The sequence below is a fragment of the Argentina silus genome, assembly GCF_951799395.1.
Source record: "Argentina silus genome assembly, chromosome: X".
NCBI lineage: Eukaryota > Metazoa > Chordata > Actinopteri > Argentiniformes > Argentinidae > Argentina > Argentina silus.
Window position 1 is genome coordinate 35,564,795 of NC_139653.1, and position 17,449 is coordinate 35,582,243.

Genomic DNA, 17,449 nt, shown 5'->3' on the forward strand with positions numbered 1-17,449 from the left:
CCTGAGGCAGGCGGGGCTAACGGCCAACCCGAAAAAGTGCGTGATCGGGCGGAGGGAGATCCGGTATCTGGGGTACCACTTGGGACGGGGGGAGGTGCGACCGCAGATTGAAAAGACTGCGGCCATCGCCGCCTCTCCCCGGCCCAAGACAAAGAAGGAGGTGAGGGCCTTCCTGGGGCTGGCGGGATATTACCGCCAGTTCGTACCTGGGTTTTCAGAGCTGGCCAGTCCCTTGACGGACCTCACCCGGAAGGGTGCCCCGGATCCGGTCCAATGGTCGGGCCAGTGCCAGGGGTCGTTCGAGGCCCTTAAGGGGGCTCTTTGTGGAGAAACGGTCCTGTATGCGCCTGATTTTAACCTCCCTTTCTCCCTACAGACGGACGCGTCGGATAGAGGGCTGGGAGCAGTGCTGACCCAGCGCGTGGAGGGGGCCGACCGGCCGGTGCTGTACCTGAGCCGCAAGCTGTCGGAGAGGGAGGGCCGGTACAGCACCGTGGAGAAGGAGTGCCTGGCCATCAAGTGGGCGGTCGGCACCCTCCGCTACTACCTGCTGGGTCGCACCTTCACCCTCTACTCCGACCATGCCCCCCTCCAGTGGCTCCACCGCATGAAGGATGTAAACGCGAGGATCACCCGGTGGTACCTCGCGTTGCAGCCCTTCAACTTTTCCGTCGTGCACAGACCGGGGGCGCAGATGGTCGTGGCAGACTTCCTCTCCCGTGCAGGGGGGGGGGAAGTAGGTCGTCGGCCGTCGGGTCCCCGGCCTGTGTCGGGCGGTGGGGGTATGTGGGGGGACATGCAGCGTTCGGCCTGTAGAGGGAGCTACAGGACCGTGGCCGGGGTTGTGTCGGCGAGACTTTTGTCGCACACCTGCTGCGAATTAAGTCTCGCCGGCGAATGTTTAAGATGTGTGTGCTTCTGCCATTTCAGTAGCGAAGCTGGAGAAGGCGAGACGAGGCTGGAAAGCCCAAGCAGAGAGACTTATCGACGAGGCTGGAAAGCCCAAGCAGAGAGACTTATCGACGAGGCTGGAAAGCCCAAGCCCTTTTGATCATTTTGTTTTGGAATAAACGGGAAAGTACTTCCCTTACTGTGAACGCTGCGTCTGCCTCTGTGTATCATCGGACATTGCTACAATATGCAAAACATTGTGAAACTGACATTTATTTTGACTTTTGTTGGACATTCAATATGTAGGCTAGGCTATATCTTACTGGTTGTTTGTAGTCTGTCTGTCTATCTCTAGTGTGTGGAAAGTATCCAGCAAATTGGTTCTTCGATGAATATGTGTAGGCCTAGTACTTGTTTCTGTGGTCACCGAAACTACAGCATTTATAGAGAAGTCAAGCTGCAAAAATGCATCATGGAATGTTGCCACTGGCCAGGTAGGTAGAACTAGTTACATATCAGGATGTAGTTGAATTATCTGTCATGCGTCATTGCCATATATCTACCTCCTATGAATGTAGGAGTGTCCTGGAAATTGTGTTTACTATGAAAAAAAAAGTTGAGACATGAGAACATGTTGGCCTTTTTAAAGAAAAATATGATAAGAATTTGGGGATGATTGTCATTCATTTAAAAAAAAAAAGAAAAAAAGAAAAAACTAAAACAAGTTCAGCACGTGACTGCATCTCCAGGACACTCCTACATTCATAGGAGGTAGATATATGGCAATGACGCATGACATGGTTTCTGAAGTGTCTATGGGAATCAAGCTCTCTTGCAAGTTGTGGATTTCTTGTGCATAATTTTGTACTTTTAAGGCCAACTGTACGAGAAGAATGTACTCCATGTGTAGTTCTAAGGCTATCTTAAGACAAAGGTGCGGGGGAATAGGACAGGGATGGACACAGTAGCAGATAAAGCCCTTTCACGACAATACCTGAGTCACCAGTCACATTGAACAGCATGGAGTCGCCAGGTACCCGATAGTTGTGTTGGTGGACATTAAGTCCTCATTGATTTAACCCAGTGTTTTAGGCTATATGGACACATACAGCATCCTTACAAAGCAAAACATGGAAAGTAACGTCGCTACAATTTAGAAATATTCCTTTGATCAAATGTAATGTTAACAATTGTATAAATTACACATAATCCTACGTAACCATTCCGCTTCAGATTCATACATACCCTTTCATTCCATCTGACAGTGAACATGTAGCAGTACATGTTGTTCAAGACCTCCTTAATCAGAAAATAGCTTTTGCATGGCCAGTGCACAGCCTTAGGTGATGATCAAACCTCTCAAAAAAGGGGAAATACAATTTTTTATTGGATAATATGAAGCACACAAAAGAAAAAAAGAAATGAGAAAAGTCAATGCAGCATATATCAGGTTTATGAGGTACTTCATGAATATATATGAATATCTATCTATATATATATATATATATATCTATATATATATATATATATATATATATATATATATATATATATCTTTTACCTTTTTAGAAAAGCTCTTCAAAGTCATGTTATTCCTTATAATTCCTATCGATAGCTTAAAATACCTCGTCTTTTATTGTTGTTTTTTTGTCAGTTTGCCCAACCTTAAGTGGGGCAATTTTGAAACTGCTTTGAAAGTGCAAAACACAAATACTGATCGTTCTATGCAGCGTCTTCACTTTTAAGGTTGCATGATAATTAATGTAGAAATTATTTTATGTGGCGCTGTAAATGAAATAGAGATGGCAACCCCAGTATATGGGAGGTGGAAAGGAAATCTCTGACAAGGCACACATAAAACAATAACATGCAGGATGTTTTCATCTCAGACAACAAGAATGACATAAGAACTTTAATTTAATTTCCATACAACCTTCTCTGTAATCGATTGATCTCTTGAATGACCGATATATGCCACTACATCAGTATATCATGTCACAAATACATTGAGAAAAGTAATTTCAAATGTGTATTCCCTTTGTAAAATGTAGCATGCAAAAATACATCTATCGTCATATCAAAAACTGTATCAAATTTGGATAATGAATAGCGTGCTACTGTTCTTGTCGTTTTCTGGTTGCAACAAACAGCTTTAAATGGCAAAGGGCAAGAAAAGCCTCGCTGGTTTTATTGCGGCACTGGATAACATCACTTCAAGATGCAGATGTTAGATCCTTGATGATCACTCAGTGGCGTCTATAAGCCAACTACGAACCACTAAAAACACTACTTATAGGTTTGCAAAGTTACAGGTAACCTATATTCAATTAATTAGATGACCTCCTACCAATGCTTAAATGTTAAATGAAAGTTGCCACAAGACGTGCTGGAGACCACAGGCCAGGGAACAGCTCAGAGTGATACCTGCCATGCATCTTACCTAACGTTGGCCCATCTACACTGCTCAGCAAATCATAACTCCAACTCAGACTTTAGTCATTATTGCTCTGCATACAACATCCCACCAACATGCCTCTTTCTTTCAATCCGCAGCCCACTATTTATACTACCAAAACATATTGCAGGAATATTGATAGTGATTCATTGCAAATCTAAATATCCATTTCATTGGTACATCAATATATCATCCAGTCATGACTACAGCTTATATTGCCACACAAATGAGTCCCAACTCAGTGTCTGCTGAGCGTTCATTGGTTGTTTTAGTTACAGTATTACTACATTTTAAAAAGGGAGGATTTGCATGCGTACATAACAACATTGAGACTTGAACTCCCAATTACAAAATTTGGTCCCATGAACTTTAATGTACATACATTCAAAGTTCATCCATAATTACAGATTTTGCTTAACTAAAGGTTAAAGGAAGTAAAATGATAAAGTTTGTACACAGTATTGGCTTGTGTCATTTGGTCACTAAAATTGATCTTTGTCATCATAAATTAGGGATATACAACACTAGCACCCGAGACCGTTCTGAGGTAATTTTCCAAGTTGGTATATAAAAAGCCAAGTTGCTCTGAAGCCCTCAATGCTTTCAGAAAGATACAAAATACCTTGCATTATTAGTTATGGTGTCTTGCATGTTGCATGTAATTCAGCTATATGGCATTGGTTCGGTTTGGGGAAGCTCTACGAAAGTTCTCCGATTTCTTTTGCAACCGTACTTTCTCAGGATAGAGTCGCTGCGAGTCGATGGATGGATGGAGCCAAGCTCTGCGTGACGACGATCATAGTTCTCCAAATGAACGCAACCAAAAAAGACCCGATAAAATAAACTAAAATGTTAACTACTCAAAACAGAGTGAGATATGAGACCATCTTACTGTAGCAGGGCCTGCAGAAGCCATCATACATATTTTTGGGGAATAAAAGAGCAACATCTAGACATAAGCTAAACAAACAAAAATACAAGAGAAGTCAACTCATAAACCATAACGGACAACGGTACGAGAAGCATCATTGTTATGGTGCCATTACGCGTATTAAAGGTTGTAGGGGGGGTTTAACGATAACCATAACATTTTCAGGCATTCCGCAAAAGGTGACAAACATTAATTGTTTCTGCTGGTTACTTGAGGAAAAAACTGTCGTCTGATGGGAATATGAATAGTAAAAGCTTAAGCCAAAAATAAACATACAATAAGATCACACGACACCGCAACTATGGTAACAGCTCCTCTATTACAGCACCTCAACAGGCAATACAAAGTAGGACCAATCTTCGCACCAGCTCAAATTCAATCTTTCTAGTAGATGCCTATTCAACGACTAACATGACTAATGTTCCATCAGTCTCATTCTTAGGGTCAATTTTTGCCAGAGAACAGACATCAGAAAACAAAGACAACTTCGACTTCTTACTATCCCAATTTGAGGGGTCAATAAGTTCAAGTTAATGAACATGCATAATACGCATATTACAGGTGGATACGTCATTTCTTAAAGTATATCAACACTCTGGCTTTCAGTACATTCAGTGTTACCTATTGTTACCTTTGAATTAAGAAAATAAGTTATACTCTACTATAAGGGGAGGTTAGCTCTTCAGGGGAAGATAGGAGAAAGGCAAAGAGAGGCATTACTGTGCTTATATATCTGACATTATACTTTTAGGAGATGTTTAGATGGTCAGCAGTAGGCTATAGGCCTACAATAGTGCAAACCCAGATTCACGTTTCATTTTGTTATTAACATTGTTTGCTTGAATGTCCTTCTGCAACACAGAGAAATATGGGTCATATGGAAAAGGCATCCATCTATACTATTCTTAGCCCATTTTGAATGGAGATTGACAACTGAACTGAGACATCCATGTGGGGACCAGTTGAAGAAGTCATACAAACCAACAAAGGGTAAAGCCGAGCAATGACGACGTTAAACAATCTCTAAAACACTCCCAACAACTCGATTTAGCATGATGAAAAAAGATCAACAGACAATCCAATTGAATCCAATTCAATTGTTGCATTCAAGCAACAGAGGCACGTGAAATGTGCCTACTGGTGAGCTGAATTGGTCTATGATATCCATGATGATATGCCATTTAGTTAAACAAAACAGACCCCTCATAACCATACTCTTTCGCAATTAAATGTGCCTTTTCCCTAAAAACTGTCAAGATCTGATCAGAGGGCACCCTTAAGCCTAGTTTTTATGCAAGTACTAGACTAGAAATGGTGCATGTATGATTTAAATGTGATTTCATTATTTACATCCTGGGCTTGCTATTGTTCAGGTCACTCTCAAATTAAGCACTTATCCCTCATTGGAATGACAACACACACACCCATGAACATATCCATTCACTGGAAATAGATTAGCTTCAGATAAACTGTGTCCCCTAACGATGAAAAATGAACAGGTTGACAGATAATTCAACTACATCCTGATATGTAACTAGTTCTACCTGCCTGGCCAGTGGCAACATTCCATGATGCATTTTTGCAGCTTGACTTCTCTATAAATGCTGTAGTTTCGGTGACCACAGAAACAAGTACTAGGCCTACACATATTCATCGAAGAACCAATTTGCTGGATACTTTCCACACACTAGAGATAGACAGACAGACTACAAACAACCAGTAAGATATAGCCTAGCCTACATATTGAATGTCCAACAAAAGTCAAAATAAATGTCAGTTTCACAATGTTTTGCATATGCACTGTTACGCTTCACCATAGCTCAAAACTGAGATCATAACTAATGAACAGCAACATTTTATGGGGGGAGATTCAATGACAACCTATTGGCAGTTATTTCTGTAATAAAACATTAAAGGCATTATTCTCTGTAATATCACCCACTGCATACTAGTTGGCTAGTTAGTATCCCTCTCGACCAATGGGTGTAAAAATGAATTTCTGAATTAGTAGTGCACGTACATTACGTGTATCCGGGACCAGTTGGTTAACAAGCTATGCAATGAGTTGGTGTGGTCTCACCAGACAAACTAGCCTGGTATTAAACAAAGTAAGCTTCATGATGAACATCCACCTGCCCTCATCACCTCTCCTCTCTAAAACAGAACAATCTGAACGTCCAACCATCTGAAACACACTAGACTCAACTCAAGCAATAGCTCCAAAAGTCATTTTATTTTAGTGCAAAAATAACATTGTTATCAAATGTTGTACAGGTCTGGTAATCTAAGGTGCTGGTATAAATAGGTAACTTAAAACATGAATAAGCAGTATTAGAAACAAATTTAGGATGAACAAAGGATATGAGGTAAAATGATTTAGGAAACGGTGGAGTGAAAGATGAAGCGTTCAGCGTACTGAAACGAGAACATTCACATTTCATTGGACAAGCACATATTCTGCATTGATGAGGGTAGCCAATAGAAAAAGCTGAGTGACCAACCTAAATAACAAATTGTGAGATAACGATCCAAATTAGTGATACTTTTCATGAACTCTATATGTGTCTATGGGAATATAGCGGTACATGTTGTACATTTAAAATGTCAACCCAAGGGTTAAAATAAGAGACAATACCCATAGTCAAATTCAGATTTTTGGTGGTGAGCTGCTATGACTTTCATTACCCTTTTCTTTACTGACATGTTACTTGCGAACATACCTACATATGCAACATGTCTATATTCAAAGATATGCAATACGCTTCTTTAAGTCAGATTGTATTGTTATCCAGCATTGGTTTCTAAACTTCCCATATCCATCTCAAATAAAAAAAAGGTGCTAAAAATGCTGTTTCATTGACATGTAGAAAAAAAGGAAAAAGCCAAAAGCTTTGTACGACCAACAAATACTTTCCTAACAATTTGGTCTTACAGCTCAATGCTAAAGATCCCAAGACTTTCAAGCCACTTTTTTCTTGAAAAAACATTTAGAACATGCTTCAGGATAGTTTACACAAACTAGGATTACAGAATGCAGGTTCACTGTCCCACATGGCAAACGTTGAAAAACGTTGAACCTCGATGCAAGACTCAGATAGATATATCACGTGTAATTATGAGGAAATGACCAGCAGTGTGATGTTACCATAACACTTGAACAGGTAACAAGAGGTAGAACACACAGCCATTTCCACACAATTGCACCTCCATGGTGGAGAGAGATCGATCTGATGCAGCTGTCACAAGTCTTTGATCAGTTGTGACCAGCTCTCAGAGTCATATATATACACCTTTTTGCCAGGGAAACACATGATCTTATCAGTGACACCCCCGCGACATGGGTCATACCCTTGTTTGAAACTAAACATTTAAAAAAATTTAACCATTTTTTAATTCCCCATTTTATTAACCCTAACCCTTCATTATTGAACACATTACTACCACTAGACTAGCAGCCTAACCATTTTTTAATTGCCTTTTTTTTAATTGCACATTTTAACCCTCAGTATTGAACTTTTATTTTAAGCCTCATATGCAATTTTGACATAGATGTATGTATGCAGCATAAAGTCATCACAACACATCACACAGCCCTTATCAGTGACAAACTTTAGCTGGACCTCGGTTGGTCTTCAGACAGTTCAGGGCCCCAGGGTTCCTAGAAAGAGAAAAGGTCCCCCTAATCCAACCATTCTCACGGTTCTATATCCTATGGGGGGTGACCACATCCTCAAAAAACTGTCAAGTTGCTAAAACTAATTTCACAAACAGCAGAACACCTTAGCCTCTCACCAACGTCTCATTGGGCAAACAACAACACCCACCCCATAAAACTGTCAAGTTCCTACATCTAATTTCACAATCAGCAGAACACCTTGGCCTCTCACCCACGCCTCATTGTGCAAGCATCAACACACACCACATCCGTCCCAAAGGGGCGGGACTTATAATTTTCAAGTATTATTTTTGATGATTAAATTCATGTGACGTCATCACCTTTTGACAGAAGGTGAATACTATATTCTCTGACAAGTGCCTGGACCAGGAGTTGCACTGCTTCTCATGAGGAATGGGCGTATCCTTCGAATGTTGTAGAGGAAGAATCTACAGGAGCGGGCCAACGCTGTGATGTTAGCCACACAGGACAGTTGGTTATCCAGAATCACCCCAAGATTCTTTTCTGCGTGGAAGGGGGACATAGTGGAGTTCTCCATTGTGATGGAGACGTATTGGATTGGGCAGGCTTTCCTAGGAAGGAAGAGGAGCTCTGTCTTGGCTGCGAGACATGTAGAGACACGTGTTGCCACCTGTGTGTCAGAGGAATAAAAAAGAAAGAAAAAGTTGAGTGTCATCAGTATAGCAGTGGTAAGAGAAAGAGGAAATTACAGAGCCAAGAGATTTGATATATAGAGAGAACAATAACGGTCCTAGGACAGAGCCGAGGGTGCGTGATGTGGACAGTGACGCTCTCCATGTTACCTGGCATGAGCGATCGGCCAGGTAGGATACAAACCAGGAGAGTGCAGAGTCTGAGATGCCCAGCTCTGAGATGGTGAAGGGAGGGATCTAGTGGTTTACTGTGTACGTAAACGCAGCACACAAGTCCAGAAGAATGAGAACAGAGGAGAGGGATGATGCTCTGGCAGTGTGAAGGGCCTCCGTGACAGCAAAGAGAGCAGTCTCAGTAGAGTGAGCAGCCTTGATTGATGTGGGTCAATGTGATTGTTCTGAAAGAGATAATGCAAGAGCTGATTACAACCAGCACGTTCAAGTTTTAGATAAGAATGAAAGAAACAATACCAGTCTCTAGTTTTGGACAACAGATAGGTCAAGTGATGGCTTCTTGAGAAGAGGTTTCACTCTGGCTGTCCTAAAGGCAGCCAGGACAGAGCCAGTGGTCAGGGAGGAATTGTTGAGGGTGGTAAGGAAAGGAAGGATGTCGTTCGAGATGGATTGGAGAAGGGGTGGGGGGATGGGATCGAGAGGGCAGGTGGTTGCCCAATTAGATGAGACAAGTGTTAAGGCATCATCAAGGGGAAAGGGATGATAAACCACAGCCAAATCTACTAACTGTAGTAGTGACAGCAAGAGGTTAAGTGAAATAACTTCTCACTAAAGTAGTGTGCATCATCTGCAAAAGGAGAAACATAAAATAATATTTACTGTATAGGTATAACTTAAGATTACTTTGTAGTTGCTTATAGTAGATTGAAGGCTCTTTCCAATCCTTAGAACCCCACTGCTGTTAGAAACCAACTTCATAATATCCATAAAACTCTTAATTAAGAAAGCTCAAGAAATCATTTTGACACTGTTCATATTGTACAACTCAACATGGGTTTCAATGGTATCCAAATGGGTATTTATCTTATGGGTAAGATATCTCAAAGATGTATGATATAGAACTATGCCACTAAATTTCCTCCATTACTAATAATTAGCATACTTGTAGCCAGCTATGCAAGCACACAACGTTTCTACTGAAACTTACTTTTGTAGTTATTATTATTATTCTGTTGAATTAACATAGGTTTCTATGAGGACCATTAGACCACTAGACCATTAGGACCACTATGATACATTTTATACACTCTTTCGTCTTTTAAGCTTGACAACTCATCCATTTAAAATGTGTACTGACTGACCCAACTTATATAACTTCTATACAGATGTTTGAGCACATTTACTTTCTCTCTCTATCTTTTCATCTATCCATTTATCAGGCTATCTATAGTCTACCAAAATAAGAGCTGTTCAGATGCTCCGCCCCCCCCCAATCTCTATTAGATGAGGAGCCAGCTACGAGCTGTCAGACCTACAACTGACTTTCACCCATAAAGGCAGCACAAGCGCTGTCAAAAACTCCTACGCACAACCTTAACATGGCATCGGACGAACTAGCGAGGAAGCTGCAGCGCAGGCTGGCCGCGGACCATTCTCCTGTGGCCGACTATGCAGAAGAGAAATCCAGCAACCATGTGCCGCAAGAGAAATCGGTCGTGGTCAACGACGGCAAAAACACATTGGAACTCACGGCGAAACTTACCCGGAGACTGGACATCAACGACGGAAACGCGATCCCCAAACAAGTCAAGGTGTTCAACCCCTATACTGAATTCAAAGAGTTCTCCCGCAAACAGATTAAAGATATGGAGAAAATGTTCAAACGGTAAGACTTTAGATTATTGATAATAGGTCTATGTCGTATAGTTTTATTGGGATTTATTTAGCGTAGTTTATAGGCAAATACCCCGAAGCATGTCTATGTCGTCACAGGTTTAATTGGAACTGTTATTGAATGTGCATAAGGGATTAGATCACGTTTTATGTTGTAGACAACTGATACCTAACTAAACAATTGACACGGTGAACTGAAATTGAGGTGAGTGACCTCTACTGATAGTTATACATGGCTAAATAGTTTTTTGCTCACCATTACATTACTATAATGTATTTACATCTATGTTGAGTGTTGGGGTGAAAGTCTATCACCTCTTCTCTCAGTCCTGTTATTGACTAGTCACCAACTGTGTTACTATAGTCTGTATGTCACTTCTGCATCATCATAAGAAATGGGATGGAGGCTCTACCAACATACTTTGTGCCAGGCAAAAATAATGTTTTTCTTCCAGGCCATGTACACTCAGGCCATGCACAATGACTGTACACTCATTGTGTGTTTTTCTTTTCATTTTGAGGATAAGGGCCACTCTCTCAAACGCTGTGTCCCCCAGTGACACCCCCTCTCCTATGTGACAATAGCATCTTTGTGTGTGTCTGTGTGTGTGTGTGTGTGTGTGTGTGGGGGGGGGGGGGTCAGGTCAGCGTTTGAGAGAGTGGCCCTTATTCTCAAAATGAAAAGAAAAACGCATAATGAGCATACATAGCCCCTGTGTGAGCGAGCTACTAGTGGTACTGCTAGCAATAGTGTTACTTCTAGAAACATTAGATCTGAAAATGCATCAGACTTCTGCCTGTTCATTTGTTAATGCATGTAAAGCAGTATGGCTACTCCAGGTGTATACTGAAACAGTGTGGAGGGAGGAGATACATTGAGGGAACTTATTGCTGGCCAACAATACATTATGCTATGACACTGCAGTTTTTCCTGTGCTGGGTAGGTAAACTTGCAATCAGTTTGTGTCAGTTCTGCTGAATATACAGTAAGATGTGTGTGTGTGTGAGAGAGCTTGGGTTAGGTATCACCCTAGTTCCTTGGGGGGTCCACTAGATGCACTCATTCAGAAAGAGCTCTCATTTAGCAAGCATTCACATGCGCACGCACATGCACACACAGTCTATGCGAATAAACTGCCCCAGATTCTCTATTCCTGTGGGCGTTAGTGGAATGTGCCCCTCTATCTATCTCTGCTGTTCTCTTTCTTCTGCTCTCTCTCTCTCTCTCTCTTTCTGACCTCCAGCCTGCGGCAAACTTGCTATAGTGCTTCTGCCCCAAACTCGGTATAGTTCTTCTTGCCCAAAGCCACCCCTACAGCTCTTGCTAGGCATAGTATATCCACCTTCTGGTAGACATGTGCTCCACTGTTAAGTGTGCTAGACTGTGACACTCTTTACTTTATTCAAGAGTTTGTCCTCCATCAAAAATAGTTTATCTCTCTGTCCATGATGTATGCAGAGGAGAGGTCAGGTCAGGTGTGCTGTCTTTGCCAACTCATTATTTTCTCAGTGCCCCTTCTCTCAGCCTTCAGCCTTGCATGCTGGCTACTTTACCCTTTGACCCTTTGACCACTGGAGGTTGCATTTGGGTGAGGCACATGCCTAGCGGGCGTGCATTGGTTAGAACATGCTGCCAGAATCTCAGTTGGATGAGGGGGAATGTGCCAAAATGGGGGGCAGACAGAGGGTGGGGCCATTCCATCTCAAATCCTGTTTCTTATCTTACTCCTTTGCACCCCCCCTCCCCCATTGTCATTGTCAGAATGCTAAGTTTCTATATAGTCACTGCTTATGGCAGTGGTTTCTGAGTGATTTTTCTTTTTCATCTTTTTTTCTCATTCCACAAATAACCCTCTGTCTCCGGGGTGAAATGCACACTAGGCTAAAACAGGCTGCATTGGAAATGAGGATGTAGCATTAGCCAGCCTTTACCTGCTCCATCCTCACTGAGACACTAGAATGCTCTATAGCAGGAATGACCTGAATGCAAACTATACGCCTCAGAGAGAGAGACAGTGATCCCAAAAGTACAGCCTCCATGCAAAAAGCCCCGGCATCTATAATTAACATAGCAGGAACCCTTTTTATTTAGATCGCCATTGTTACAATGTTCATATGTTTACCTTCAAAAAAGCTTTTGGTTCAGTCCAAAGGAAACATTGTCTATATACATCCTGAAGAGTTTTGTTTTCCATTTTATTTGTAAATGACACCTTTCTGCCACATTTACTAAATTTAAGGTAGGCTATGTCTTACAGTATTGTCTCTCTTTTAATTTATCAACTTACAGTGCCCTCCTCAATTATTGGGACAGTGAAGCATTTTTTCTTCTTTTGGCTCTATACTCCAAAAGACTACACTTTTTATACATAGACATTACATTTATGGCACCAAAAATATTGGGACAATTGGCTTGACAGGTGTTTCTGGCTAGTCAGGTGTGTTCTGTCACATCATTTGTGCAGGCATAAGAGAGCTGTCAATATCTAGTCTTGATTTTAGGTTTTGCATTTGCCTTTGGAGTCTGCTATTGGTTTCCATCAACATGAGGACCAAAGAGTAGTCAAAGTAAGTCAAGGAAGCCATTATGAAGCTGAAAAATCAGAAATAATCAACCAGAAATATAACTGTAAAAATGGTTGATATAGTAACCATCAACAAGACGTTGTGAGACACTGACCCATCTGAGTGATATCTATGTGTACAGGTGACAGTTGCTAAGCTGCTTTGGGGTCAGTTGCTGTGAACAGTTGTCTCTGGTCAGCAGTGGAGGATGCAGCTGTCCTAAAACACAGACGGCAGAAACTTTGTCCCATGTGTAGTGTGTGTTAGGGGGATGAGTATGATAAAAAGTTGGCTAATTCAACATGCCTGGGTTGGAAGTTGAGATAAAATGAGTACTGGATAGATTGGAGTGGACAGAGTAGATGTACAATAGGACTGTGTTAGTTTCATTGGGGGCTCATAGAAAGTGTTAGTTTCATTGGGGGCTCATAGAAAGTGTTAGTTTCATGGGTGTTCTTTTGGAATAGAGTTGTGAGTTCTTTGTGCTTTCTGATTGATTTTATTGATGTTGGGTGGGGTTCAATAGCCCTTTGTGTTGCAGTGGTGATGATATCTAGCCTGATTGTTTCAAAGTTAATAGTCCTAAATCAGGCTCTTTTGAAATAGATCCCTGATAGGAGGGGATTTCTGTGGCCTTTGAAGAGTTGCCCTGAAACAATGCCCCCTCTCTGGTCTGACCAGATTACACTGCAACCATTCAGGGCTCAGATATGAGCATGCCTGATAAGTGTGTGTGTGTGTGTGTGTGTATGTATGTATGTATGTATGTGTGTGTGTGTGTGTGTGTGTGTGTGTGTGTGTGTGAGATATTTAGTGCCTCTCGGAACAGTTGTGTGAAAGGATCTATAAATACTCATTGTGTCAGACATGCTCCTTGCTCTCTCCCCCCGACATGCATGTCTCTCTGTTTTAAGTGTATCTTCCCTATCCTTCTTGATTAAGACATTGTATGTATATTAACAAGTTTGTGTTTGTGTGCTGAACTTAAGATTTATTAGGGAAAGTTGGCATTACTGTGCGTCACTCAACACAGACAGTTGTCTGGGACTATGTGCTTAATGTCAGCCACTCAGCCCTTTACATGCATGCATGCGTGCCTGTATTTCTGGGTCTATTTGCAATGTTGTCGTCTGGTCAGACTCAGGGCACGGATGTCTTTCACCACATTGCTCTACTGAGTCAATCTAGGTTGGACTGAGACAGACATAATTTACTCTAAGACAAAAGGCTATTAAGCAGATGTTGACTGCTCTATACAATATACTGTATTCTCTCCAAGGTTGGGGCTAGGAAGTGAATTCCAATTTCAGTTCAAGAAATTGAAAATCATCATTGAAAATCTATATTTCTTGTAAATTATTATCCTGAATTTTATTAATTGAAATGGCATTAACCCATATGGATTCCCATGTGAGTTATGTTATCTGAGGTTGCATTGTGAGTTGATGTGTGTATACCACTCTCTGTAGGTTTGATTCCGGTAAGGATGGCTTCATAGACCTGATGGAGCTGAAGCTGATGATGGAGAAGCTGGGAGCTCCTCAGACTCACCTAGGCCTGAAGAACATGATCAAGGAGGTTGACGAAGACTTCGACGGCAAGCTTAGCTACAGAGAGGTGTGTGTCTGTGCCTCAGGGCCGCACTGAGGCCAGCTAATTAATGATTGTATTATAAACTGCTGCAGTAACAGTGAAATTCCTCTCATGGCTGTAAAAGGGTGTGTCTCATTAACACATTGACTATAAGGGTTGTGTGTGAGAGTGAGAGCAAGAATGACATTGATTGCAACAGGTGGCATCCATTTGTGTGTCCCCCCACTCTTCCTATCACCCGTCACCATCCATGTCCTCTCTCTCCCTTCCCCTACTCCCACCCTACACACCCCTCAATCTCCCCTCTGATATACACACAGGGTTAAACAGGTGATGGGGACAGCTGAACAAAAAGACACAAAGACTCTGTTGTGTTTCCCTCTGTGGTGTTGACTGAACCCAATTTCTGCCTCTCCCTCTATCTCATTCCCCTGATTGGAATAGCACAGTTCCAAACAGATAGCATTACATAGCCCATTCCCCCTGGAGCCTACTGACCCCTACTGAGGCTATAGATGAGAAACTGGTTGTCTCTCCCCCACAGTTCCTGTTGATCTTCCGGAGAGCAGCGGCCGGTGAGCTGCAGGAGGAGGGCGGCCTTATGGCTCTGGCCAGGCTGTCTGAGATAGATGTCTCCACTGAGGGAGTGATGGGGGCTAAGGACTTCTTCGAGGCTAAGGTATGAGAGGGACAGAAGGGTGGTGTGTGTGTGTGTGTGTGTGTGTGTGTGTTTATTTTGATGGTGTATTATATCCCAGGAGAGTCCTGGGCATAGAAATAAGGAAATACAGGCCACTGAAAAGCGCTAGCATTTTAAGAACTGACCTGGATTAGATGGCCTCATTTACTAATTCTCTGTGGGTGAAGATGTGTGAGTGAACCTGTCTTACATCACAGTACCCTCTAGTGGGTAAAATGTAAAATGAGAGAGACCGATAGGACGATCTTCTTATTTCAAAGCTGTTGATTAGAATTATTACCTGACCTAATCGTCAGCTGTTGGTGCAGGTTCATATCTACATTTTGAACCTATATGGTAATCTCTGGTGATCATTTGGGGGTGACAGTCTGAATTAATATGTTCTAACTTGTTGTAGATGCAGGCTCTGTCATTGGGCAGTAAATTTGAGGCTGAGATTCGGGAGGAGCAGGAGGAACGAAATAGACAGGAGCTGGACAGGAAACAGAGACAGGCTGCCTTCAAAGAGTTACAGTCTGCCTTCTGCTCATAAACACACACACACACACACACACACACACACACACACTCTCTCTCTCTCTCTCGTATGCACACAAACTCACATTCACTGAAAGGGAGATTAAAAATGCAGTCATTCAATTTACCTATTTTATGAATGAGATTAATATTAAAGTTATTGTTATTCTGATGACACTGTTTATTTGTATTGTTATTGTCATACAGCACATCCTCACTGATTTAGAACAGTGTTCACGCCTTTTAAAGATTTTTTCTATTTGCCATCAATAATTGTATTGTTCAATGTTTGGAAATATTATACTGATGTAAATTGAAGGAATGGTTTTGTGGAGCAATACATTGACCAATTGATGTGTGGAATTCAAAATACATTTTATAATTCCTGTGTCAAAATAAATTAGTTTTCTTTTCACCGTTTTTTCTGTTTACATTTTTTTAAATCACAATGTGAAACTACTATTTTGCTATCTGCATTTGACATAACATTGTAGGTTTTATGAATGTTACATTAAATGTATTAATGTCACAAATCATTCTTATGTTTGTTGTGAAATTAAAAATAAATGGGTTTATTGTATTTTTCCATAAATAAAATGGTTATAATGATGTCTGTGTGCTTTTTGAGCTTTGCCACAGTTATTCTGTCGTTTTGTTGAATTGCAGTGATTGTCAGCAAAATGTGCATCAAGTACTCTTGTTTACTGCACCTCATTCTAGTCTCTTAACTCCAAAGACAGGAACACACTATTTCTGTGTTGTTTATCAAAATATAAAAGCTTCAGTTCACTTGTCACTTGTAAGATTCAACCACAACTTGAGCTGCAGTGCCAGAGGTGACAGTAGGCAGTGTGCCGTAGGCATACTCCCTTATTATACCTCATATTCAGATATAGCAGTACAACTACTATCATTATGCTTAATAGGCCATTAACATGGTAGGTATGCGCTGCGCTCAACGTAAGGTACAGCCCAGCTTTCCGTTACCGCCGGTTTGAAACAGCTGATTAGGAAAGTACAGCTGCATCCTCCATTGAAAACAATGGGCTTGTTTGACTTCAAAATGTAATCGGACTAGAATTCAGGCAAGGCTAGGCAAGAACAAGCAGTGTATCTGCCATTCTGACTGCACCATGGCGGTGACAACATGACAGCTATTGAAATCCTCAATAAAACGTCATATACTCTTTGAACAATCACCACATAACACAATCATCAACTGAACAATTGTGTGCATCAACAGATGTCTCAAATACCAGAATCATTAATATCCTACCACAGTCTACACATCGCGTCATATAGGGATTTTTCCTGATTCAGGTACACGTGTCAAGAAATCATTCATGATTGGTCATGAAAACTGCCTCCCACAATAAAGGCACTTGCTGCTTCATGCAGTCTGTGAGAAGTAACTGCGGGGCTCCACAGCACTTCGCTCTAAAAACTGTTAGCCTCTATCTTGCGAGTGTCATACATCTCAAGCAGCCGAAATGTTGGAGCAATTCGGACAGATTTTATCCCCATCATGCAACAGGTTTTAAAAGGCATTGATCAGCGCTTGTTGTTTTGCATTCATGGGGAAGCCGAGAAATTAAGTCAGATCAGAAATGAATTTGCCTCT

General features: G+C 41.5%; 1 protein-coding gene across 1 annotated transcript; it reads left to right on the forward strand.

The window, feature by feature from the left end:
* Positions 1–10,104: 10,104 nt before the first annotated feature.
* efhd1 (EF-hand domain family, member D1) lies at positions 10,105–16,415 on the forward strand. The gene is made up of 4 exons (XM_083695231.1): positions 10,105–10,446; positions 14,489–14,636; positions 15,157–15,291; positions 15,710–16,415. Exons 1-4 carry the CDS (start codon positions 10,160–10,162, stop codon positions 15,842–15,844), a joined length of 705 nt encoding a protein of 234 aa, XP_083551357.1. The 5' UTR covers positions 10,105–10,159; the 3' UTR covers positions 15,845–16,415.
* The last annotated feature ends 1,034 nt before the right edge of the window (positions 16,416–17,449 follow it).

Bases quoted from the DNA above. Each gene is read 5' to 3' on its own strand.
- efhd1 (XM_083695231.1), top strand. From the start codon at position 10,160: ATGGCATCGGACGAACTAGCGAGGAAGCTGCAGCGCAGGCTGGCCGCG. The intron at 10,447-14,488 runs GTAAGACTTTAG...CACTCTCTGTAG, and splicing joins ATGGAGAAAATGTTCAAACG to GTTTGATTCCGGTAAGGATG. The intron at 14,637-15,156 runs GTGTGTGTCTGT...TCTCCCCCACAG, and splicing joins GCAAGCTTAGCTACAGAGAG to TTCCTGTTGATCTTCCGGAG.